Source organism: Rhinatrema bivittatum, chromosome 1, assembly GCF_901001135.1.
Source record: "Rhinatrema bivittatum chromosome 1, aRhiBiv1.1, whole genome shotgun sequence".
Taxonomy (NCBI): domain Eukaryota; kingdom Metazoa; phylum Chordata; class Amphibia; order Gymnophiona; family Rhinatrematidae; genus Rhinatrema; species Rhinatrema bivittatum.
Genome location: NC_042615.1, coordinates 685,650,787 through 685,675,816, shown reverse-complemented (window position 1 = coordinate 685,675,816; position 25,030 = coordinate 685,650,787). Strand labels below are relative to the sequence as shown.

General features: G+C 39.7%; 1 protein-coding gene across 5 annotated transcripts in view; it reads right to left on the bottom strand.

Annotated features, from left to right (window-relative positions):
- TMEM171 (transmembrane protein 171) overlaps nucleotides 1-25,030 on the bottom strand; it is an 86,661-nt gene that overhangs the window by 12,833 nt on the left and 48,798 nt on the right. Inside the window, exons 1-3 of one of the 5 annotated variants that reach the window (XM_029574759.1) lie at nucleotides 15,104-15,434; nucleotides 12,027-12,742; nucleotides 1,906-2,032 (exon numbers count right to left, since the gene is read on the bottom strand). In XM_029574759.1, coding sequence (XP_029430619.1) covers nucleotides 1,906-2,032; nucleotides 12,027-12,678 — 779 coding nt within the window. In that variant the 5' untranslated portion in view covers nucleotides 12,679-12,742; nucleotides 15,104-15,434. The other 4 variants (XM_029574777.1, XM_029574785.1, XM_029574768.1 and 1 more) reach the window with 4 other exon arrangements.

The following is a 25,030-nucleotide window of genomic DNA, read 5'->3' as shown; positions in this document are numbered from 1 at the left end:
TATCCTGGGTGGGGGGGGGGATGAAATAATACATGAAAATCATGTGAAAATATATAATTTTATTGCATACTCCTTGTTTAACTGTGACATGTTGTTCATATCTTATGTTTACACTTTCAATAAAATTACAAATTAAAACAAAACACTGCTTTTTCCTGCTTACAATTAGCTTCCTGGGTAAGTGTTAGGATTGGTGAAGAAGAAATAAAGGAAAGAATATTATCAGGTAAGATTAAATATCTCCTTCCTGGTCTTTCTGCTACATTAGTCCAGAACAGCTGAGAAGCACCAAAGCCCACTATTCTGGGTGGGAGCATGTTAAGGTCGCTGTAAGTACACTTGCTCCAAAAGCAGCAGCATCTCTTCCTAGTTCATCCATTCCGCAATGCTTAGTAAAAGAAGGTAAAGACAACCAAGGGGCTGTCTCACAAATCTCTGCAGGATTAATAGCACCTACTTCTGCCCAAGAGAAAAAGACTGACCTCTTATGGAATGGGCTCTGATTATGTCTGGTAACTGTTTACTTTTTAACATATATGCTGTAGTTATTGTCTCCTTAAGCCATCTTGCTGTGGTTGCTTTTGAAACCGCCTCTCCTTTATGCACGCCACCAAATATTAATTTGTTTTTCAAAAATAATTTTTGACCTCCAAATAGGAGCATTTGAACATCTAAATATGTCTTACTTATATTTCCCTTCACAATCTGAGAACACTGGCATGGAATGTTCATGGTGCTGTAGCTAATCCAAAAGTGATTACTCTGAACTGGAAATGTTTTCCAGTTATACAGATGTGGAGATATTTCTGATGCCCTTCCCTAATGAGGATTTGGAAATATGCCTCCTTGTATGTCTGAAGAAGTTAGAGATGCATCTTTCTACACTGACATGACAAAACGAAGTGTCTCCATTTGGAAATGTGGGATTCTTACACTGGTTCACTTCTTTTAAATCCATAATTGGGCTGAATGTTCTGTCTTTTTTTGGGATTATGTTGTATAGAGATCATCCTGAATTGGAAGCAGACCGATTTCTCTTAGCATTAGTAACTTCTTTTAACAGAATGAACTGTGGCTTTCTTGCTAGTTTTAAACATGGCGACACTGTGAAAGTGTGGCGTACCGGTGCTCTCTCTAGCGCATTACTATACTGAAGGATATCCAAATGCCCAGTCTGTCATAATGTGGATCCACACTGTAAAGTGTTTGAAGGTATCGGCATATTTCCTTCAACAGAGTGGATCTGCAGACCTCATTGCGTACTGTGCAAGTGTTCAGATGATCTGGTTGCTTCTGGTCTGGTTTTTCATTGTTTGGATGGTGTTTTGCAATTTATTTTTTTTGTATCTGCTGTAACTTCGTCATTTTCTCACGTAATCTTTCCTTCTGTTTGGAACACAAAACATCTGGACAGAACTGCTTATTTGTGGACTATGGACTCCTCTTAGTGGTCCTGCCGGAGTATTCCTACCCCTGTCCCATAGAACCCTTACACCGGGTGAATGGTCCAGGGCTCATCCAGGCTGGGAAGACAGCCCCCCTGTACTGAGGCGGTGGAGGGGGAGGCATTTACAAAAGCTTCTCTCAGACACTGAATGGGAGAAAAGCCTTCATAAAATCAGTTAAATATAGTGATTAGTTTGTTTTGGTCTCACACACTTACATGAGGTATACCCATGCAGGTCCCACAAATTGCTTCATTTATAGTTTCTTTTAAATGAAATGATTTGTTGCAAATATAGAATATGTTCTGTTTATAAGAAACCTCTACTGTTGTCTACTCCTTACACAAAAGAGCATAAGAACAAAATAATAATCCAAACTTTTTTTTTTTTTTTAAATATTACATCAATATTTGTGCTCAAGCAATTCAACTGTGAAACAATTAGAAAGCTTTGTCCTTACCCGTTATTAAAAATAGTGCTGTAAGGTGGAGGGTTTTCATGCACAGGCAAACCATTAGCTCCATTACAGGCTCCAGAGTCAGCAAAATATGGTGGGGGAGGTGGTGGAAATATTATTACTGCATCCCCTATTAAGGAAAAAACCAATTTAAATCAGTACATGTTTAGTTCAGTTATTGATCTTCTAAAATTAAGAAGAAAACCACAGGAAAAAAAATTCTTCCCAACTATAAAGGTGTGGTCAATGTTGGGAGGAGAATCCCACATGCTGACTGGCTGCAAACAGGGTACTAATTGTTAGTGTAATCCTCTAGAGACCAGAAGCAGTGATTTTTGTACTAAAAAAACTCATTGTTAATGGCTCGTTTTAACACAATTTGGAAGTTCATACCAGGAACAGTGGAAAACCTTTTTTGATTTGTGTGGGTGGGAGGGGGGGGCGGGGGAGCCTCCCAAACAAATCAACCTCCACCCCTGCTCACACAAGCTCTCTAGTTGCTTGATGTGCAAAAAAAAAAAAAAAAAAAGTTAGTCAGGCCATGGCCCTGGAGACCGGCCCTGTTTTGCCACCTATTGTTCATACTAGCAGTGATCTTGTATAGGTACTGTGTTCATTAAAAGCTACTTGTTTTACTCTGTGCCTATGAGAAAAGCCTTTGTGATAAAGAATGAGTTAAGTGGTTAAGCCAAATGATCTGGTCTATAATCAAAAGAATTACAAAAGACTGGAATCCAAGAGGTCCAAAGTGAAATGTCAACATCTTAAAAATACCTCTCTTTGATTAAGAACATTTCCTTTAAGACGTACTATAGTAGTCCCTCCTAGTAATGTATTTTTTCCTATGTAATCCCACTTTAAAAATAGAAAGTTATATTCTGGAATATGGTTTTTGTCTATGGTAAGCACCATGTAACTCACACTAAGTTGAACAAGTCTGTAAGCATCAGTGTAGATGCTACTACTATGGTCATCCATTGATAAATAATCATAATCTGTCTTAGACAAGCATAAACAAAAGGATGTTTTTTTTAGGGTCACAGCTGTTAGTGTTAGAAGCTATGCCCGAAAGAGTTTTGACAACACCAATATATTTGATGATTTGAATTCAAGAGACACTTAATTTATCAGCACCCAAGTTAAAATGCATACTGTGGATCATTTAAGAATAGGTAAAGCTGGCGAAGGCGGGTGAGTCAACTTCTAGACCCCATTTTCGGATGCCTGGTAAGCCAAAGAGAATAACTTTGGAGGCGATTTGGGATATTATGGCTGCATTAGTGGAATCGATAGGGGAGTTTCAGGACAATTTGGAAGGTGTGGAACATAAGATGGAGGTTATAGACACTCAGTTTCAGGAATTGAAGCCAAGACTGGAAACAGTAGAGGCTGAAATGGGAAAATCTCGGGAATGTAACATTAAAATTATAAAGGACTTAAATGTGGTATCTAGAAGATTGGGACATTTAGAAAATTGTTCTCTACATCTAAACCTGAGATTTTTAAATTTCCCGAAAATTGTAGGAGAGCTCCCTTATATTACTCTTAAGCAGTATTTCAAAGAAGTGTTGAAATTCCAGGAGGAAGAAATACCTTCTGTAAATAAATTATATCATCTGCCTGTGTCTACAAGAAATAGAGAATTGCAACAAGTTGATATGAATAAAGGGAACTTGACTCAGTTTCTAGAGGACTCTGCTAGTGAATATTATGAATGTGCCACACTTATGGTATCTTTCACAATTGAGAAAGATATAACTGAGATTATGAAAAGATACTTTAGAAGTGTAGATATTCAATTTAGGGGATCTCAGATACGTGCATTTCCAGATTTTGCTCCTGTTACTCAGGATAGAAAACGTGAATTTCTTGTAATGAGACCACAAGTGCTTGCATTAGGTTTCTCTTACGTGTTAAAGTATCCATGCAAATGTGTCGTAAAATCTCCAAAAGAATGCTATATTTTTTTACTACCCTGAGCAATTAAAATCTTTCCTAAGTGCTAGGAGGGTAATTGTTACCCCCGGAGTAAAGCCTTAAAGAAGGATCTTAAACTAGGTGGTCTTAATCTACGTTATTGCCAAATCCTAGCATTAATGTTTCGTGTTATGTTCTTCCTATTTTCTGCCTCCTGTTTAAGTTTCTTTAAAGGGGAATGCATTATATGGAGACTAATTGGATGTATATTTAGATATTATCTTGTTTATTGCATGTATACTGCATTTTCATTTTCTGTAAGTAAGTTAGTTGACTTGCTGTAAAGTTTAAAATGATTAAAAATAAAATTTAAAAAAAAAAGAATAGGTAAAGCTATAAAAAGTAGCAAAAAACATGTCTGCTCTTTTTCATATGTTAAGTTTGTAGTTTTAGCCATGACTAACATAATAGTCCGTTCTGACAACAGAGCTAGTGGGGCAGCATTGGTCAAGGACAAAAAAAAAAAAAAAAAGTACCTTCACAATAAAATGGGTTCTTAAGGGGAAAATGGTATCTGCAAGGTCAGTGTTTTAAAGCACAATTGAGACTAGGGAAGAAATAAAGGATTTGACCTAGTCAATCCCAGGCACCCTCAAGCTCTGCCTCAATGTCTTTACTCAGCTTGGCCAAGGGGTTCCTCTTGAAAATATAGGAACAGGATGGCAGAAAAAAAACCCATATGGTCCATTCAGTCTGCCCATCCCATCTAGTTTAGCATAATAATTCTCATCACTTGTGGCATGGCACTGGAGCCCAGGCAGTTGCCCTTATCCCCACCCCCCCCCCCCCAACACCAAAAAAAGCCTTGGGAGTCTGAAAAATAAAAAGGAGCAGCCACTTTCCTGTTTCAGAATTAAAGCTATATTATCTGATTGCTCATCTGTTCCCCCCTCCCCAGTTACCATACTAAGTACTTTTGTCCACACTTCCTCCCCTCTAAGAACAAATGTGTTCAAAACATGAAAATCTGTAATGGAGAAAACAAGTGTCACTTTAGGACGGTCTGCCCGCACGAATACATGTTATTCTGATGAAGAGGCACATTTTATGAGGAACAATGAACAAAGTATCAAAGGAGAACAAAACAATTACTGGCAGAAAAAACTATGCTTGGAATCAGTGCTTAACCTTAGCAGACAGGTGAAAACCAGTAAAGGAAAAATAGGAAACACAGCTGCTTCTAATTTGGAGCAACCAGTTGAAACCCAGCTACAAGATAATAAATCGGACCACTATTTTTATGAGCTTGAAACAGGATTACACCAACTGATAAAATACCGTGCATGTTACATGATAATATCTAACCATGAAAAATACTCTTAGAACTGATTACTTAATAACCCGTGCACTAAGACAATATTCTTCTTCAAAACCTACTTTTGTAGAACTTTAAAATGCAATCCACTTACAAAATACTGTAATTACTTCTAGTATATTTCAGAACAGAATGAAATTTGCTTTGAAGTGCCGAAAGGCAGATTATAAATAGAGTAAATAGTAATAAAAGCTTTTAATCAGCTCTAAATATTAGGGCACTAACAGATGCTTCCATGATTTATTTCAGCACCTCTAGTGTTCCATCTCCACTGAAAAAAAATACAGAACAAGAGGGAAGATTAAGGTAGTCTGCATGTGCAAGTTAAAGGTTAAATTCTCTTACAGCATCTTGCAGAAAGGAGAACTAATGTATAGGCTCAAACCAGTATACATCTCCCAGACAGAGGGGAGCTACATTAAAGAGCCAAGTTAGACAACTGATTCAGCAAATTAAAAAAAAACAAAACAAAAACAAAAAACCCCCCCACAAAACCTGGCCCTTTGTCTTTAACTCAGTTAAAGTGCGGTTCTCATGTTAGAGGGCTCCCTTTTTCTATTTGAAAGGAAAAGGAAAATGGAACTGAAAAAATTTCTTGAAGTTTTGAATTTAAGAAAATGATTAATATGTAAGTCTTCACATCTCCTAGCAGATCTCCACCCTTATAAATCTTCTTTCCAATGGCAGAATGCAAGTCAGCTGCCACCAGCACCATGGAAAACAATTTTTTTTGTTTTAAGTCAGGGGTGCTCAAACAGGACCTTGAGGCTCCACCCCCCAAGCCAGTCAGGTTTTCAGGATCTCTAATGAATATGCATGAAATTTACTTGCATGTGCTAACTCCTATGGATGCAAACATTTCTCGTGTATATTCATTAGGAATATCCTGAAAACCCCACTTAATGAAAGGGGGGGGGGGGCGGTGCTAGGACTGGTTTTATTCCTGCCTTAAGTTTAGGACATAAGAACATAAGATGTGCCATGCTGGGTAAGATCAAGGGTCCATCAAGTCCAGCCTCCTGTCTCAGAGAATGACCAATCCGAATCACCTGGAATTACCTGGCAGATCCATTCCTTGTTGTTCACCCCCAGGGATAAATGAGTTCCCCCCCCCCCCAAAAGACTACTGACTAAAAATTAGGTATGTGAATCGTTTTTTGACTATTTAAAATATCGTCCGATATATTTTAAATCGTCAAAAATCGTTAGAAGCGCGAATACAATAGGAATTCCCCCGATTTATCGTCAAAAATCGTAAATCGGGGGAAGGGGGAGGGGAAGGGGGAGGGCGGAAAAACCGGCACACTAAAACAACCCTAAAACCCTCCCCGACCCTTTAAAATAAATCCCCCACCCTCCTGAACCCCCCCAAAATGCCTTAAATTACCTGGGGTCCAGAGCGGGGGTCCCAGTGTGATCTTTTACTCTCGGGCCTGCGGTGCGTTGTAGAAATGGCGCCGGCGCTACCTTTGGCCTGTCAGGGCCAAAGGTAGCGCCGGCGCCATTTCTACAACGCACCGCAGGCCCGAGAGTAAAAGATCACACTGGGACCCCCGCTCTGGACCCCAGGTAATTTAAGGCATTTTGGGGGGGGTTCGGGAGGGTGGGGGAGGGTTTTAGGGATGTTTTAGTGTGCCGGTTTTCCCGCCCTCCCCCGATTTACACGATATTTACAAAAACAAAACCGCGACAATCCGATTCCCTCCCCCCCCAGCCGAAATCGATCGTTAAGATGATCGATCACACGATTCACATCTCTACTAAAAATTGTTTAAGGAGTTTCCTTCTAGCAACTTGCCTAAACCCTTTTTACAACCAGTTATGCCAGATGCCTTGACCACATCCTCCAGCAACAAATTCAAATTTTGACTATGTGCCGAGTGAACACACAGATTTTAAATCTGCTACCTGTTAGTTTCATGAACTGTTCCCTAGACCAGTGCTTTTCAACCCAGTGCTCAGAACATACCTAGCCAGTCAGGTTTTCAGGATATACATAATGAATATGCAAGAGAGATTTGTATACAATGGAAGTTTTGAATGCAAATCTATTTCATGCATATTCATTGTGGATATCCTGAAAACCTGACTGGTTAAGTGTGCCTCAAGGACTGGGTTGAGAATCATTGCCCTAGACCCAACACTATTTGAAAGTGTCAATACCTGTTCCCTAAATATAGGGTTATTCATTTTCAGTTTAAAATAAATTTCAACCATAAGTTCCTGGATTTTCCCTAAAGATGACAATTGAAACCGATATTCACCCTAATTTTAGGAGGATTCTAAACCTGCTTCAGATGCAGTGTTTTGGGGCCTCTCACTACTGCTGGAAGCCAACATGGGCCCAACTACATGCTATATGTCAAGTCGTCCCCCCATCCCCCCACACACATACACACTAGTGGAAGCACTCACCCTCCACTGCCGCCCGTGCTTTGATTCAAGTCCCACCTCCTCACCCCCACAAGCTGCCAAACTGCCTGCTTCTACTGCCATGAACGCATTTGAAGCAGGCCCTATCCACCAGGATGTTCCTGGCAGGCTTTCAGTCCCTGCACAAAAGTAGAAGTCCAGTGCTGCAGAGCAGGAGAGTCTTAGTAAGTAAGCATGCTACTGAAGGAGAGAGGAAGAGCCTGGAACCACCACTGGTAAGGATGAATGCTGTTGCAGTGCAGGGGTGAAGGGAGAGGAGAAAGGGACATGCTAAGGGGATGGGGATGCTGCCGAGTGTGTGGGTCAGAAAAATCTGCTTAACATTCTGTCCACCAAAATAAACTGATATTTGCCTAGAAAGATAGGAAGTCGTTTTGCTCAAATAATTCTCTCCTGTTATCATATTAAAGACTGAACTTCCTGGAAAAAATAAAGAACGAACACCAAAATTAAAGTCCCTACCTATTTATCTGCAACACCCCAATCAAGATTTTAACACCATCTATCATATCCCTGCTCAGTCTTCTCCAAGCTGAAGAGCCCTAACTTGTTTAGCCTTTCTTCATAAGGAAGCTACTCCATCCACCCTTTTTATAATTTTTGTTACTCTTCGGCACCTTTGCCAGTTTTGCTATATCTTTGAGATGGGATGATCAGAACTGCATACTCAATGAATACTGCAAATTACTAAAGTCTCAAAAGCAGCATTTTTCCCAGCTACACTGTATTGTCATTTAACCCCCAAATCTGTGTATTGGTTGCAACTGGTCTAGAATTCAACCATGGCTTCTGACTAGGACCAATCTCGGAGGCCATATGTCCCCAGTGTTTAAAAAATAAATAAATTTGCACCTGCTACTATTTAATTGGCATGCTAAGATTAACATCTGCTGCCTTGTATTTAAAGCATTGATAGGTATTGGTCCTGGCTGAATTCAGGGTAGCCTGTCATATTTTAAATTGCAGTGCAAGAGCATGTTGGCAGTCCCTACAATAATTTTGCTTAATATCAATCTGCCAATGGGCTTTTTCTATTCTGGCTCTTACTACCTGGAACCAGTTAAATGCAAGAGTTGCAACTTACACAGGATATGTTGCTTTTATAAACAGTTAAGAGTATGGATATATTTTTTTATTTATTTTTTTATTTTTTTACAAACATTCTGATTTTATTTCTAGGTAAGAACTATAGATAGCAAGGACACAAAAAAATAACACATGGTATGTTAATTGTAATGTGGGCAGATTTGCCATTTTTTTACAAAGTTATATCTCACTTAGAATTTGCCAAAATAAGTGTTTAATAAATATATATTTTTAAATAAAATAAGGTGCAGTCACACCATTGATCTATAGAAAGGCATTATGATTAGTTTTATTCTTCACTCCTTTCTGAATAATCCTCAACATTCTATTTGGCAGCCACCACACCGGGCTGAGGATTTCAATGTATTGTCCATAATGACTCCACGATAATTTTCATGGATGGGCACTCCTAATAAGGAATACATCATTTTGCACTTGTCAACATGAAATTTCATCTGTCATTTAGATGCCAAGTTCTTCAGTCTGGCAAGGTCCTTTTTCAGTTCTTCACTTTCTGCTTGTGGCAACTACTTTTGAATAATTATGCCACCCTTGAAAAATGTCATCCCTCCACTCTATTAACTCCTCTCTTCACTGGGAGAACCAACCATTTAGTCCTCCACTCTATCCTATGACTAATTTCTTGGGGAGTCTCAAGATGGACTTGATCAAATGCCTTCTGAAATCTGAATATACTATCAACCGGCTCACCTTTGTCCACTTGCTTATTCCCACCTTCAAATAAATTAGTAAGGCACAACCTCTTTTCTAAATCCATGTTGGCTCTTCCCCATTAAACCATGTTTATCCATATGCCAAGTAGTTTTGTTCTTAATAGCTTCTACCATTTTACCTGGCACTGATATCAGGCTCACCAGTCTGCAGTTATTTAAGTCAACTCTGGAACCTTTTTTTGAAAATTGGCATTACATTGGCTACCCTCCAGTCTTCAGGTACAGAGGCAAGCTGGAATAAGAGATTAACAGTAGCATATCTGCAGTTTCATATTTGAGTTTTTTTATAACTCTGGGGTGAATGTTATCTGGTCCTCGTCATTTGCTACTATTTGTCAAATTTCCTCTAGAACCCTCAAGATTTACAACGATTTGTTCCCTTTCCTAAGGCTCTGCAGCACTGGACTTCTACTTTTGTGCAGGGACTGAAAGGGTCAGTGCTAGTATGGGAATCTCAAACATCCTCAACAGCAGAGAATTTTCTGCTGTGGCCTTACCCTTCCCAAGTGCCATTTAATCCACTGATCATCAAATCACCCTAGGGTTCTTATTTTTGTACATACTTGAAAATTCTTTGAGAAAAACTGGGATCTCCCAGCACAAGAACCACATCTTATATGTAGATAAGAATCTAGTTCTAGTATCTGTGTATTTTGTATTTATAAATTAAAAAAAAAATTTTATATATATCTCTGCATTTCCAGAACTATTTATGATACTTAACAGCTCAAAATTCATAGCTTTCAAATAGTGACAAGCATTCATTTATGTTGTTCCAGAGACATACCTATTTTTTTTTGGGGGGGGGGGGGGGGGGAAGAGAAGGGAGAGAGTGTCAGCAGCTTGAGAACTATGTATGAACGTTTTATCCCCAGACACTAAGGAGTAGATTTTCAAACTTGCACGTGATTCCCGGCGCTCGCACGTTAGAAAATCTGTGGGCCGCATGCGGGGGTGGGGGGAAGAGAACTTATGCAGTTTCCACGCAGCAACACATTCTGGCCTTCACCAGTTCCCTACCCCCCTACCTAACCTTCCTTCCCCTCTCCTATCCTCACCATCCCTTAACCCTATTTTTGTTTTATTCTTACTTCAGGTCAGGCCCTGAAGTAAGTTGTGCTCACCAGGAGCCGAGTCTTCAGGACAGCGATCAATGGCCTTGTCCCAGCCCGCCCCCCCCCCCCCCCCCGAACACGACCCCAGCCCGCTCCTTCCAAGACGCCCAGCACTTGTGTGTACCGGCGATTACGCGTGTGGCTGGGCCCCATTGAAGATTCGCCTGGCGCACGCAAGACCCAGCCACACGCATAAACGCCAGAAGTTACGCACATAGAGCTTTTAAAATCCACCCTATGTGAGAAAACTGTTAGTAGATAGGCTCCTGAATATATGTTTTGGATACCATAGTTGTATTCTGCCCTGGCTGGGCAAACATAGTAAGGAAGCCAATTTCAAAGAACAATGTTTTATTTTCAAACATTTAATATTCTGCCTTCTTCCAAAATGGCCATAAAGCGGATTACAAATCAGTAAAGATTTTAGTATACTGAATCAAGGTGCCTTGTATTAACTGGTCATAGGTGCTTGGTGAGCACTGAATACCTCCACTGTCTTTATCCTAGATATTTCTTGTAAAGCACAGGTAGCAATACACCATCTTATAAAATAAAATGTGCTCCAATATACCCAGGGCTTCTGTTCTTAGATGTTTATAAATTACAAGTTTGTGCATTTATTTTCCAGTTATGAGTTTGTTGCATGTACAAAATAGCCAGTATATCTGTTTTTGCAGTTCAAGATCTATTGCTAGTTGCCTTTTCTGGTTGAATTAAATACCTATATTTGTGCAGCTGAGGAGTCATTAGTGCAGAAAAGGAACAAAAACAGAGTGGAAGATCTGAGGTAGGTGAGGAGAGAGGCAACTGTACTACAGAAGTGGTGTTTTCTTGGCATTTATCCAAAACACTTTGTGTGCACGCATCAGTGATGTTTTATCAAAATCAGAAGCCCTAAATATACCAAGCCAAAATAGGAAAATATGGCATGCCTGCAGGCTGAACACGACCCAGAGCTATTGGAGAACCAAAAGCATAAGGTCATCCTTCAGACTGGTCATGGGCTAACATTCCCCGGCTGTGTGACCTGATTCTGCATAGAACAGGGGGGTAATATAAGTGATACCAAGATAGGACTTAACCTGTACCAGTGAGGCTGAGTCTCCATATTCTCTCCCTGCCCACAGTGCTGGTCACACCAGCACAATCCCTGTGTAACTGCACCTATGTAAAATTATTTTTCTATCCTAGATTACCAAGTATTCTTGTATGCTGCCACAGAAGAGTTCAAGGTTATTTCTATTTCACTGTCAATTTTGCTCTTCACGGCACAGGAATCCCTGCTGCCCACCAAGTTCTGACCCTGAACAAGATTAGGCCAGATCAATACTAGAAAAACTTACAAGTCCACCAAAAGCAGAATGCTTGCTTTCTAAGAAAAGAAACTGTATGCTTAGTGTTAGTTTGGTTTTGTTGCACTATATTTTGAGTATACTTAAAAAGAAAAAAATATAATTCACTTACCTACTGTAATGTGGAATGGTTCCTGAATCTGTGGCTGCAGTTCTTCATCCTGAAGTGAATCTTGCCTATGTTTTTTCTTAATATAAGCCACCACAAAGAAACATAATCCAACTAGAACAATCAAAGGTCCCATTATTTGGAGGGAAAGCAATCCACAGCCCTTGAGATCCACACTAGAAGAGCTGCTGCTGTTGAACTGTTGGTTTTGCCATTGTGTGTTGCATCCAGGAACCCAAACACCTAATATACTAATTAATATACCACTAGTTAAAAAAAGAAAGCCAAAGATAAGAAACTGTGCAAACTGGCGACTCTCCCCACACAAAAAGATACTGTCTGGGTCTACCTGGTCACACTGCAATTGCCTCTGACTTACGAAAAGTCTTGCCCTTGATCTTGCTAGCAAGACAGAACCCAGACCAATTACAGCAAGAGAAGGCCCAACAACCTTTAGGGCAACATTACAGCTAGTCAGGCTTTCAGACTGGCATGCCTGGAAACCAAAAATTGAAAGCAGGATTCCACTACAGAACAGCACAACTCCAAAAACAAAAAGGAAAAAAATAAACTTGCTAGTACATCCACTGCTTCTGCTCCAAAAAGACGGGGAAACGGCAAATGGATTCATCACCAAAAGGTTATTTTCTTGCATAAAAATGTAAAATAATATTTTCTTTCATTGGGAGTATGAAGTGGCTGAACAGCTCCAACAATACCTATGAACAAAAATAAATGAATAAGATTAAACTCGATGGCTTTACTGCAGCTTGCACATTTTATTTTCTCTTGTAATCAGATTTCTGCTCACAGGCTCTCCAATGGATTCCTGCTATAATGACCGAAACAAAAAGATGTAGCACAAAAACCAATGCTCTATTCTTCACAGCTACAGTAATTTAATCACACTGAGCTATGTATGGTTCAGTCTGGAAAACAGGTATTTTATAAAGCAAAATTACAAAAGACCCAAGTAGTCTCAGGCTTTTGGGGACAATAACCCAATTTTAATAAAGAAAGTCAGTTATTCCTATCTTCCAGTGGGGGATTTTTTGGAAGTAAAACATCTCCAAACCCTAGTTAATATAATTTATTCATTTAACATACTAATTTTCAGTTGCATTTTTATGCTATTTTTCAAAAGAATTATAATTTTAGCAGTTAGACTTCACTTTTCTGAGCTGATAGATGAAAAGCAGTATTTAAGTGGGCTTAATCATGTCACAAAAAGACAATACAATGTGAGCCAGGGGCAAAAGGGAATAAATAAAACCTCAAGTTCTGTGCAGGCCTATTCAAACACACCCTCTAGCTATCAAAGAGAAACTATCATAAACCGAAAATTAATTACTGTGAAAACGGCCAACAACATTTTTTAATGAATACAAGATAACAGCTGGAAAAGTGTGTCAGATTTAATACTTCACAGAAAAAATCATGTTTACCATTTTAGGAAGACAAAGTGCTCTGTACTAATTTAGCATACAGCAAATACATACAGGTTTTAAAAGATTATCTGATCACAATAATCAGGGTCACTCTAAAGCATACACCCAGAGATGGATTATTAAAATATAAATTCTTTTCTACAGAAGAATACTTTTTTTTTTTTTTTTTTGCTGGGCAATGATAAATTCAAGTTACAATTTAACACACCAATTGAGCAGATGATGACTTTAGAATTACTACTAAAGTCCCAAACCATTCTTTTTTTCATAGTAGTCCACCAAAGTAAAAATCTATGGGCCCAAACCACTAATGATTTTGACAATAGGCCTAGATAGTCTGGATTTCTCTGGTAATCATAACGTCTAGCTCTACTACAACCAAATTCAAAAAGCAAGTTAAAGTCCCTGTATAAAAAAAAGTGAGTATTTGGAGAAGAGCAGCAGTCAGGACGGGCGCATCTTATTAGGCAAACTAGATGGTTGCCTCAGGCGCCAATGAGTAGCCATGTGGGGCCATGAGCGGAGCCTATCCCGCTCATGGCAAACAGAAGTAGAGATTTGGTGGACCACATGCAGTGCTCATCCTGCTTACAGCCCAGAGAAGCACACACTTGGCAGGCACGCAAGTGTGAAGATTCACCTAGGGCACCAGTCCTAGAAGAGTAGAATATGAACAGGTTCAATTTGCCCATTAATTTGTTATAATAGATGTTATACAAGCTTGCAATATTAAAAAAAAAAACAAAAAACCCACTTCATTTTTCCATTATAGATAAAAACTAGTGAGAAACCTAGGAATTTAGCAGACAGAAGCAGGAGACCTGTTATAAATGCATACAATTTTAGCTAGTAAAAATAAGTTTTAGAAAAGCCAGGCATATAGGAAAGTATTTTCAGCATGCATTCAAAACCTATGCTTTGCTATATGAAGTACTCTAATTTTTGAAAGGCCAAGATGTCAGTTAAAATAAAAGGAAAATACTGTTTTGTTTGAGAAATTTTCTATTTTCAAAATATTTTTTAAATCCCTGAAGCAGCAACTAACCAGAATCAAGTTTGTGTTTTGTTTACCATGAGAAGTCAGTGGTAGGTATAAGGGAATGATGTTCATAAAGACATATAGAAATAGCGAGAGAAGCTAGATTACCTTCCTGCATAGCTCCTTGTACCGTATATCTCTGAAGCAGCAGAGGCTGGCTCTGCTACCCCTGTCCTCACTCTTCTCTGAAGCTGCTGCATGGTCACTTAGCAACTCAGAAAACTGTAGAGAGTACGCTACATAGGTGCTGCTACCAACCATAAGGTCTTATGCATTTCCTAATATGAAAACAGACGTGCAAATGTATCTTTTAAAGCCACGTCCCTGGGATAACCGTCCCAGATCATCTAGAGTCTGGCATTAAAGCCCCCCCCCCAGGTATTAGTGGAACCCCTGGCCACCAGGAGAAGTACCAATCAGCCTACTCTACACGTTTAAGTTCCTATGTAATAGGTAGACTAACTCCTCACAAAAGCACAAGGCCAACTCACCTCCCGTCCCACCGAATACCTCAAGACACTACAATGACACCAACCAAAGAACTAAGAAACCCCCCGCGTCGGTTTTCTGTTTCACACAATAAGTTTTCTTACCTAAGCTTGTCCGCAGTCAGGAACTGCTGCCACCCTATCTAGCGAAAGCAAGTAAAGGTCACGCTCGCGAGCGCCTCCCCTTCATCCTCTGTCTGCAGGTAACAGACGCCACGCGCTGCAGGTGTGTGTATATAGCTGCGCGCGCCCAGCCACGAGGAGGTGTGCAGGAGGCAGGCACCGAACGGCGGCGTTGCTGCTTTATGTTCGAGTGGTGAGGAGGAAAGGGGGAAGCGCCTGCGACTCATTCCCGACGAGCCAAATGAGAGCTGACGTCACGCCTCCTGTTCGGTGGAGCGTGCTGACCTTGAGCTCGCGCCGACGGACTTCAGCTTTTAGATTTGAACTTTCGTTACCTCCAACCACAGACGATAAAGTGCAATCCGGTTTCTGCCTCCTCTCCCTGCCATAACCGTAGTTTGCAATGTTTCTTAATATTGCTTTAACGATGCCTTTCCAGAGAAGTCTCTTTGCAAATCGTTCTTAGAAATCTCTTAACAGCAGTTATATTAGCTGGCATTACAACAGGTAGGAATTCTTTCAACAGCAGTAGCTTGCTGTACAGCACAAGAGCTTGAGGCAGTTTATACATAAGGTGAGGGCTGCCTGAACAATGAGGGATTTATGATTTTGGTACCCCTAGGCACTGTTGGTATTGTTGCCTCGTATTTCTTCGCTCCGCCCCCCGAGGTTAGACGACAGGGAGAAGAAGGTCTGAGACAGTTCCTCAGTTTCCTAGGGTAGCTCAAAAATTAAAACAATTCTGAAGCAAATTGACAAACATTTCCAGCTTTTATATTTCATTATAAAAATAGTTTTACACTATAATTATTAGTATAATTTTAATGGGTGAAGAAAAGTGAAATTAAAATATCAGTACAGGGTGGGGAGATTCTGGAAAGGGGAGATAATGAGAGGAGGATCAGGAATGGGGTGAAGAGAAAGGGAGAGGTGTGTGAGAAGGAAAGAGGACTAGGGATAGAGAAGAGAGGAAGGTGAGGAGGGAGTAGATGGGTTGAGGAATGGGTCCAGGATCTGGGGAGAATGGAGAGGCAGGAAGGAAGATTCTAGGAGCTGGGAGATAGGATTTTGGATTCTTTCTCCTCTTCCTCCTTCAATCCCTTCTCTAACATGGCATCCATCACCCACTTATGTAAACTAATTTTTCCATATTTCTCATGCATAGTATCTTTTAACGAGGTTGGCTCCTTGCCCCCCTCTTTTGTATATAGTATGTATGTATTTATTTATTTATTTATTTATTTATTCGTTCACCCCCTCTTTATTTCTTACTCCAGGTTAAGGCATCCTTGTTATAATGTAACTTTTATGCTCCTTTATCTCTTGTTGATTAGTTAATTATATTTTCTGCTTAGTTCATTGTAAACCGAGTTGATTTGTATCAAGAAAGTCGGTATATAAAAGCCTTTAATAAATAAAATATGACACAGACACACACATCACCAATCCCTTCTCACACATGAACACTGCTCCTTACCCTAAAGATATATGTTCCCCCCACCCAAGTTCTCTTCAAAATCCCTCCAATTATCTTTACTCAGCCCCCTCCTAATCTCCCCAAAATGACTCCTTTGCCCTGTCTGCTGTAGACTCTCCATTTTCCTGCATGCTGCCTGGATGGGAGAGGCTGGCTCTAGAAGCAGAGGGCTGTTCTCTGCTGAGTGAGTTTCAGCAGAACTGGGAGACAGCAAATCTTCAGTCAGCTCTGCTTCCCCCCATATTTCTGCTGCCCTAGGCACAGCCCTTGCATGCTTGTTGACAAATCCAGATCAGTGGCTGAAGCACGGAGGCTTGATGAGACCTCCAGTTATTTTGGGCTGCGGAGCTAATGGAGAGACAATTTGAAGCACTGCTCTTCTGTCAGCTAGAGAGAGAGAAGGACTGAAAAGAACAGAGGAAGGGACATGGGCAAAAACTAGGGGGAATCTTCCCTCCTCTCCCCTCCTCCCCCCACCCAACAACATCAGGCCTAATTAAAAATAGCATTTGATAAAAGAAAACCAGCAAATTATTTGGGTAGTAGCTACACTTTTCCTAATGAATGAGTTCCCTGTCTTAGATAATGTCATATATCAAAACTATAAAAGAAGCAGAAGATAGTTTAATTTTATTGGCAGCATGGCTCTTAAAAAATGAGAGCATCTAAGATAGAAATTTGAGTATGCACAAAATTTTACATTTGATAATATTACTTAATTAGTAGAGGTGTCAGCTCTAGCCAACTACTGTGTTGGATTCCTTTTATTTCCCAGATTTGTAGAGGTATATTGAAAGAAGTATAGCACATGGCCTTTAGGAGGTAATGCCACTTTTCATATTGGCATTTGTTTCTTCTTCAGTTTTTCAGCTTTTGTAATGCCCATATCTGGACTGGTTGCTTGCGCTAAGAAGAATCGCATACCAGCATGCAGGGTTTGAGTAGGGGAAGAGGTACTATAGAAGCCTGTTCAAGAGGCACATGTTTATATTACATCAGGAATAAAAGCTTTCCTTTGCACAACTCTTAAAAGATTATGAAAAAAAGAACTTTAACAAATTGCAGAAAAAATAACATTTCACCTATCATTTGTTTGACATTTTATTGCCTACCTCTATGATTAACAGACTGCAAAGAAAATGTGGTAAACTGATTTTTTTTCTGTATTCCATTCCCACATATTATTTTCCAATCTAGATCTTTTTCCTGGTCTCTGTGTTTCTTTTGTTTCTCTTATCCTCCTTTCTTCATTCATCCTCTTTCTTTCTTCACACCTAGGCCCTGTTCATTCTGCTTTCTTTCCCTTTTCTTTTTGGCACTCTGTCTTCTTTCTTGCTTCTTGACATTTTCTCTCCCTTTTTCACCACGCCTCACTCCCTACATCTTCACCTACAAGCTCCCTCTCTTAACCTTACTGGCCCCTCCACCAAAACTCCATCTTGTGTCCTGCCTTTTTCTCTTCACCTCATGCTCACACTACTCTTATACTACCCAGCTCATCTCCAATTTAATCTCTTTTTGTCCATTGACAGCTTTCCCACACTTATCGTGCCCTGTCCATATTTCCTTCTTCTCCCATCTGTTTAGCTCTAAATATCCGTGTCATTTCAGCCAATCCTTCATGACTCATAAGGAACAGGGTGAGCCATTTCTGGGTTTCACTCATTGTATTTATGAACGGATGGATCTAATTACTATAAGAAAAGAAAGCGTACCAGTTCACACACGAAGTGCTGTAAACCAGGACTGACTTAGGATTTATGACATGGAGTGGCCTGGCACCCCTGTCACTTTAATTTCCTCCTTATTCCATCTCTTCTTTTCTTACCTCCTTCAGTATCCCTCAGCATTTCTCCCTTATTTATTCTCTTCTGCTTCAGGCTGATGAGTAATTTTATTTGTGCTATAGATCTAGATTGTGTTTTACATATATTAATACATGATCATGTTTTGTTTTATTTATAAATGGAACTTTTTGTGATCTGCCTTGAACAATCGTATTAGAAATAGTGGAATAGAAAAATGCATAACATTTAAAAGATTCTCCATTCTTCCTAGGGAGGGACACATTTTTAAAATGTTAAATGTTTTATTGGAAACAAACTAAAAAAAATACCCAAACTTTTCTGGTATTATTGAGTAAGTCTATTTTTGGTTTGTTCCATTTGGAATAAACTGAAAATAGACTTTTCTTTCTGAAAATTTTGTTTACAAACAAATCCACATCCCTAGTAATACAGCAACTTGACAGAGTAAAAATGAACAAAGATGGTATTCACTCCAGAGTTCTTAAAAAAATGAAAATATGAAATTGTAGATCTGTTACTAGCAATCTGTAACCTAGCACTAAAACCAGCTATTGTGCCTGGAGACTGGAGGCTTGCCCATATAATTCCAATTTTCATGAAGGCTGCCGCAGTGTTCAAGGAAACTATAGACTAGAGAACCTGACATCAATGCTAGGCAGTAGACAATATTCAAAGCTATTCTTAAGGACAGAATTACTGATCACATGAATAGACATGGTGTAATGGTGAATAGCCAACATGGATTCACAAATGGGAAGTTTTACATTATATTTATTTATTTATAATTTTTATATACTGAAGTTCTTGTAAGGACTACACATCACTCCGGTTTACATAAAACGATGGTATGCCCAAAATAGAGAAAGGGGCTTTACATGGAACATTAGAACAGAATGCCAATTTAACATAGAAATATTAAAATAAATAATAGATACAGTATAAATACAATATAAGTAAGAGAAACGTTTGAACTCAAAATCTTTGTACGGTTAAAAGATCATAATAGTTAAAAGATCATTACCAATCTATTAGAATTTTTTCAAGCCTGCCTATGACCCTAGCTGGCTTCGGACCTCCTCTTCTTTCCTTGGCAGAGACCCCACCTAAGTCCTGCCAACCCCAGCACCCAAAGGCTCAACCTAAGGGGGATGTGGGTTGGTATAGGTGAAGGTCTTGATCAGTCTCTGGCTGCTGATGGTGAGACCCTGCAGGGATCCTCCTTGCAGGTAGGACCAATCTTGCCTTGACCCAAGGGTCCACAGACATAACATAAATATGTAGATAAGGATGAGATGGTCAATATAATGAAACTGGATTTTCAGAAGACATTTTACAAAGTCTCTCATGAGAGACTACGTACTCAGGGCATAAAAACTCATTGAATAAGTTGTGATGTCCTACTACGTGTTGGTAACTGATTAACAGATAGGAAATAGATAGCTGGACTAAATGGTCAATATTCCTAATGCAGAGAAGCAAATACTGGAGCAACACATGGATCTGTACTGGGACTGGTGCTGCTTTATATAAATTATCTGGAAAAGGTAACTATGAATTAAGTACTCATATTTTCAGATGTACACAATTATTCAATGTTGTTCAATAAGAGCAGACTGTGAGGAACTGTAGAAGGACCTAGCCAGTCTGGAGAACTGGGCATCTACATGGCAGATGAACTTTAATGTGGACAAGTAGAAAGTGATGCATACTGGGGGGGAAGTCCTAAATATGCTGGGACACAATGCTGGGGTCTGTACTAGGATTCACCACCCAGAAAAATTAGTCACTGTAGATAATACATTGATATCTTCAACTCAATGTGCAGTAGTAGTCATAAAAGCAAATTAAATTAGGAATTATCTGGAATGAAATGGAGAATAATCATACATTTTTAAATAAATAAATAAATAAATAAATGTCTCTGTATCAATCTGGTGCAAACAGACCTAGTTTTATGCTCAATCACACTAGTAGAGATATGCAGCCCCTATTTTCTTTGTTTTGGGTCTTTTTTTTTTTTTCATTTCAGGGAAGGTTTTGTTTTTTTGGTGCATTAAATGTTTTTTTTTTCTGTTCAGTTCATTTGCCAAACCAAAAACAAAGAACATACTGAATAAAAATAGCCCCATAAAACACCCCCCCTCCCCCCAAACCATAAAAATCTGGCTTCAGCTAAGGCTTACCAGGACCTGAAGGTGGCTCATTGCTGAGGCCTAACCCAGCGCTGAAGCCTGTCCCGAGTCAGGTGAGCCCCCAAGGCCTACCCCGAAATGGGCTTAAGAAGAAGAAAAGGAATTGTAGAGAAAGCAAGATTTTAAAAAGTGCTAAAAAAAGGGAAGAAAGGTAAACACAAGGACAATGAAGAGGAAAATGGAATACTTGGTAAATGGAAATGACTGAAAGGAACAGAAGAAGAAAAGGGAAGATCGAAGGGAGAGACAGAAACAAGTAATGAGGAAGACTATGAGAAAAAAAGCAAATATACTCAAGCAAGTATTTCTTTTCACATAGTAAAGGAAATATTGTTGGAAAAATATATGGAAACTTTGGAAATCAGTGGATGCTGACTCCAAAGAAAGGGTTCAACTCACACCAAGTAATACATTTAAATTAAGAATAATTCTCTTAAACATCTTCCTTTCTAAAGTCCTTAGATCTAGCAGAGTCAGAACCTTCTTCCCCCCACATTATGCTCTACCTTTTTGCTTGTACGAGTGCACTGTTTGTATTTAGAGCTTGGTGCTTTTTGGGATGGGCAGCAGTTAAGTTTGAATCCTGAACATCTGGATTCTGAATCAGTGGAAGATGGCTTGACGAGGCAAGGGAAAGAACTTTTTATGTGGCTGGTTCAGAACTTGGAACAGCCTGCCAGAAGAGGTCCAGAGAATCCAGTGCTATACGACCTTTAGAAAACAGACTAAGGGGTAGATTTTTAAAAACCCTACGTGCGCCAAATCAGGGAGATACACGCATCTCTCGGGCTGGCACGTGTATGTTAAGAAGCGTCCATGGACGTGCATATGTCCCGGTACATAAAAGAAAAAGCCCAAAAAAGGAGCAGGGCATGGGCATTCCAGGCATTTAAATGGAAAGCAGCGCGTTAGTATTTATGCGCACAAACATGCACTAGGGACCCTGCTGCATAACTTTACTTCTGCCCATAGATGGTGTGTAAGCTATAAAACAAAAAACACTAGGGTAGTCAGTGGGGTTTTAAAGGGTAGAAGAGAGGTTACTAGCTAGGGGGGTTAGGAAGTCCTATCCTGTAACTGGGCAAAGTGGGAATGAACTGGTTTAACTTGTAATTGCATCAGCGTGTGTGTATATTAAAATCCCCCCCACTCATGCGGTAGAAGCGGCACATGCATGTATCCATATAAAATGGCACGTACATTTATGCGCTTCCAGCCAATTTTATAAGATGCGCACATATACATGCACGTTATAAAATGGCCGCTTCCATGTGCGCGACCGGGCATACGCGTGTTCATGTACGCCCGCGTGGCTGTTTTAAAGTTATTGTCCCTGGCTTTCTATTTTAAGCAGACTTAGTATTTAGTCTGTAAAGTATCCTTTTTATTTAGTTTTTATGATTAAACATGTCAGGTTTTTTTTTATGATTTTTAAAATTTTGTTTTATATACAGATTACTATGATGGTAATTTTAAAACAAGCACGCATGTGCCCATACACGCACATATTGGCGCGAGAGCGAAGATATGCTTGAATTTTTAATCATGAGCTTGTTATAAAATACACCAACCACGCATAAGCAAGCTCCTAATTTTAAGAGGTTACTTGAGCACAGATAGCACACGCATGTGTCTTCCATAGTACTTTGTCAGCTTTTACACGCATATGTCAGCAGATTTTAAAACATGCTCATGCGAGTCACTTTCCCAGTTTTCCAATTAATCCACCAGTTTGTCCAGTTAATATCAAGGTCTTTCAGACCACTCTGGTTTTTCATCCTCCATGATGCCAAGTTGACCTGGACCCCTCATCCTGTCCAATAAGCCTTAAAACTCGAGATCTACAGACTTGCTCCTCATCAGGAGAAGCAGTAAAATTATGTGGATATCTAGTGTACACACGCTGCAGTTTTTGGTTTGAAAATACGGAGGTACGTGCACAAATCTTGGCCTCACTTTGGAATGCCCATGCCCTGCCACTTTTCCACCACCTTATTCCTCATGCACGCATGGGAACATATGCGCGTATTTTGCGGCTTTTTAAAATCTGTGCTGCTCCTGCACGGCCCACAGATGTGGGTCCAAGAAAACAAAGTGGAAGATGGTCAATTAAAGCCAAGAGGCAAACAAAGAGAGGAAGAAATGACCGATCACCTTAGATTACTTTATTAAAATGTCCAAATGGTAAAAAAGTGGATACAATGCCCACAAATATTGGCACAATTGTGACCTTATATATTTGTTCACAATTGTGTGATGTATTTATCACTATTTGGTTTTCATGTTTTAATTTTGACTTTTATGTGTGTATATTGTAACCCACTGAGAACAATCGATTGTGAGGGCTATAAATTGTGACAATAAATAAATAGCAACAAGCAGCAATTCTCCTACTCATTGTTAATAGAGATTTTAATAATAAGGAGTCCGACTCACTATTATATTCAAGACTATCCCCACCATAAGGCTGAATTTCTGTTACCTTGAGCTAGAACACTGTATTATCATCGATTCTATGTTCCTCACCTATACAAAATCTGAGATCATAAGAGTATTTATCCTTTCCAAAGGGTCAAAAACCATAAGGCATTCTGCATAATCCTCCTAGTGGCTGTTGAAATAAACCAAGAGTGAGGAGCCAGAAAGTACATGAAAACTCTCTATGCTGGAAAAAGCAAAGAGTCCAACTCAATAGGTGCTAATTCTTAGGCCCCCTCCTGCAGACTCTTACTGAAGATAAGCTAGCCTCCCCTTAGAAGTTTTACCACTCACAAGGCAGGGGCCCCAGCTTAAACTGCAAGGGTTTAAAAGTAAATAAATCTCTGTAAAATAAAGGCACATAATAGGAGAACTATAGCCTTGGAGCACCAATGTTACACTAATGAGATCAGAGGGAGTCAGATACAGACTTAAAGATTGCAAGTTATTGCTCTCTCTTTCCCCCCTCACGTGTTTTTTTGTTTGCTCAGAAATGGCGTAGAGTTTTATCATTCATACTGGTTCTTAGGGGTGTGCATTCGTTTTCAACGTATTGGCAATCCGCGACATATATGCCATATTAGTTGTATTCGTGGGGGGTCACGAAACGTATGGTGAACTCCCACGAATACAACGTATCACTAACAAATAAACCCCCACCCTCGACCCCCCCCCCCCAAGACTTGCCAAAAGTCCCTAGTGGTCCAGCGGGGGTCCTGGAGCCATATCCTGCACTCGGGCTGTCAGCTGCCAGTATTCAAAATGGTGCAGATAGCCTTTGCCCTTACTATGTCACAGGGGCTACCGGTGCCATTGGTCGGCCCCTGTCACATGGTAGGAGCAATGGATGGCCGGCGCCATCTTGTGCTCCTACCATGTGACAGGGTCAGGAGGGTGGGTGGTTGTAGTTAATTAAATTTAAAGGGTTGGGATGAGGTTTTGTTTGGGAAATGAATACATATGTAACTAATGAACGGATTGTGGTCCCCCGAGAATGGATGCAATGGATTTGGGTCCCGATGAATACGAATACCGAATGGGACGAATCTGTCCCTGCTGCACATTCCTACTGGTTATAGATAAACTAGATTCTTTGCAGGGTTTGATATATTCTGTTGACCCAACATGAAGATTAAACATAAATGATGTCTTCAGACCACATAGGCCCTGTCTTCAAAAAAGGTCATGTACTGCAAAATCTATATATAACCTTCACATTGCTCAAAGAGTGAAGAATCATCAAAACACCTGGTTCCAAGTTATACCACAGGAAACAAGACTTTAGGGACACCTGCCTCAATATTTTAGCATAAAGTTATATAACATATAAACATGATTACGACAGTAGATAAAGACCATAAGGCTGATCTATTCTGCCTATTCATCCTTTGTGTTGCAGTACTGGCTTTATTTTCACATCCCTCGCAACTATAGATCATTTTATACCACTCTTTCTTGAATTCCAAAACAAGTTTTGTCTCCACCTCCTCCCATGGGGAGGCTCTTCCATTCACCAACCATTCTTTTTATAAAAACGTTTTTCCTTATGTGTTATGGGCAGTGCTTTCCAAGAGAATGCTGTCATTCATTCCTGCACATCCTCTCATCTGGTTTTCAGATCACCAGGAATCTCAATTATTGTTCTAGAAGCATTTAAAATGAGCTGGGTGGATATGTCTGTGTGTCACTACATTATCTTGGCTTTCATATTAAATGAAAGAAACAACTGAATTCTGATGACAACAGTTACTAATTTTGATGAACATTTTCTGTGCATCTTCTTTGTGAACAGCAATGGATTTTTGGCAAATTTTAGGGGGCAGCACTTGACTGTCTTATGTTTGACTTTTTCCAGTTTATTAACAGTTCTTTAGCAATCTACCTGCAAGTCTCCCATGACCTACTTTGGGATTCTGACATTTATGTTGGCATTCAAATTTGACATAAGTGTAAC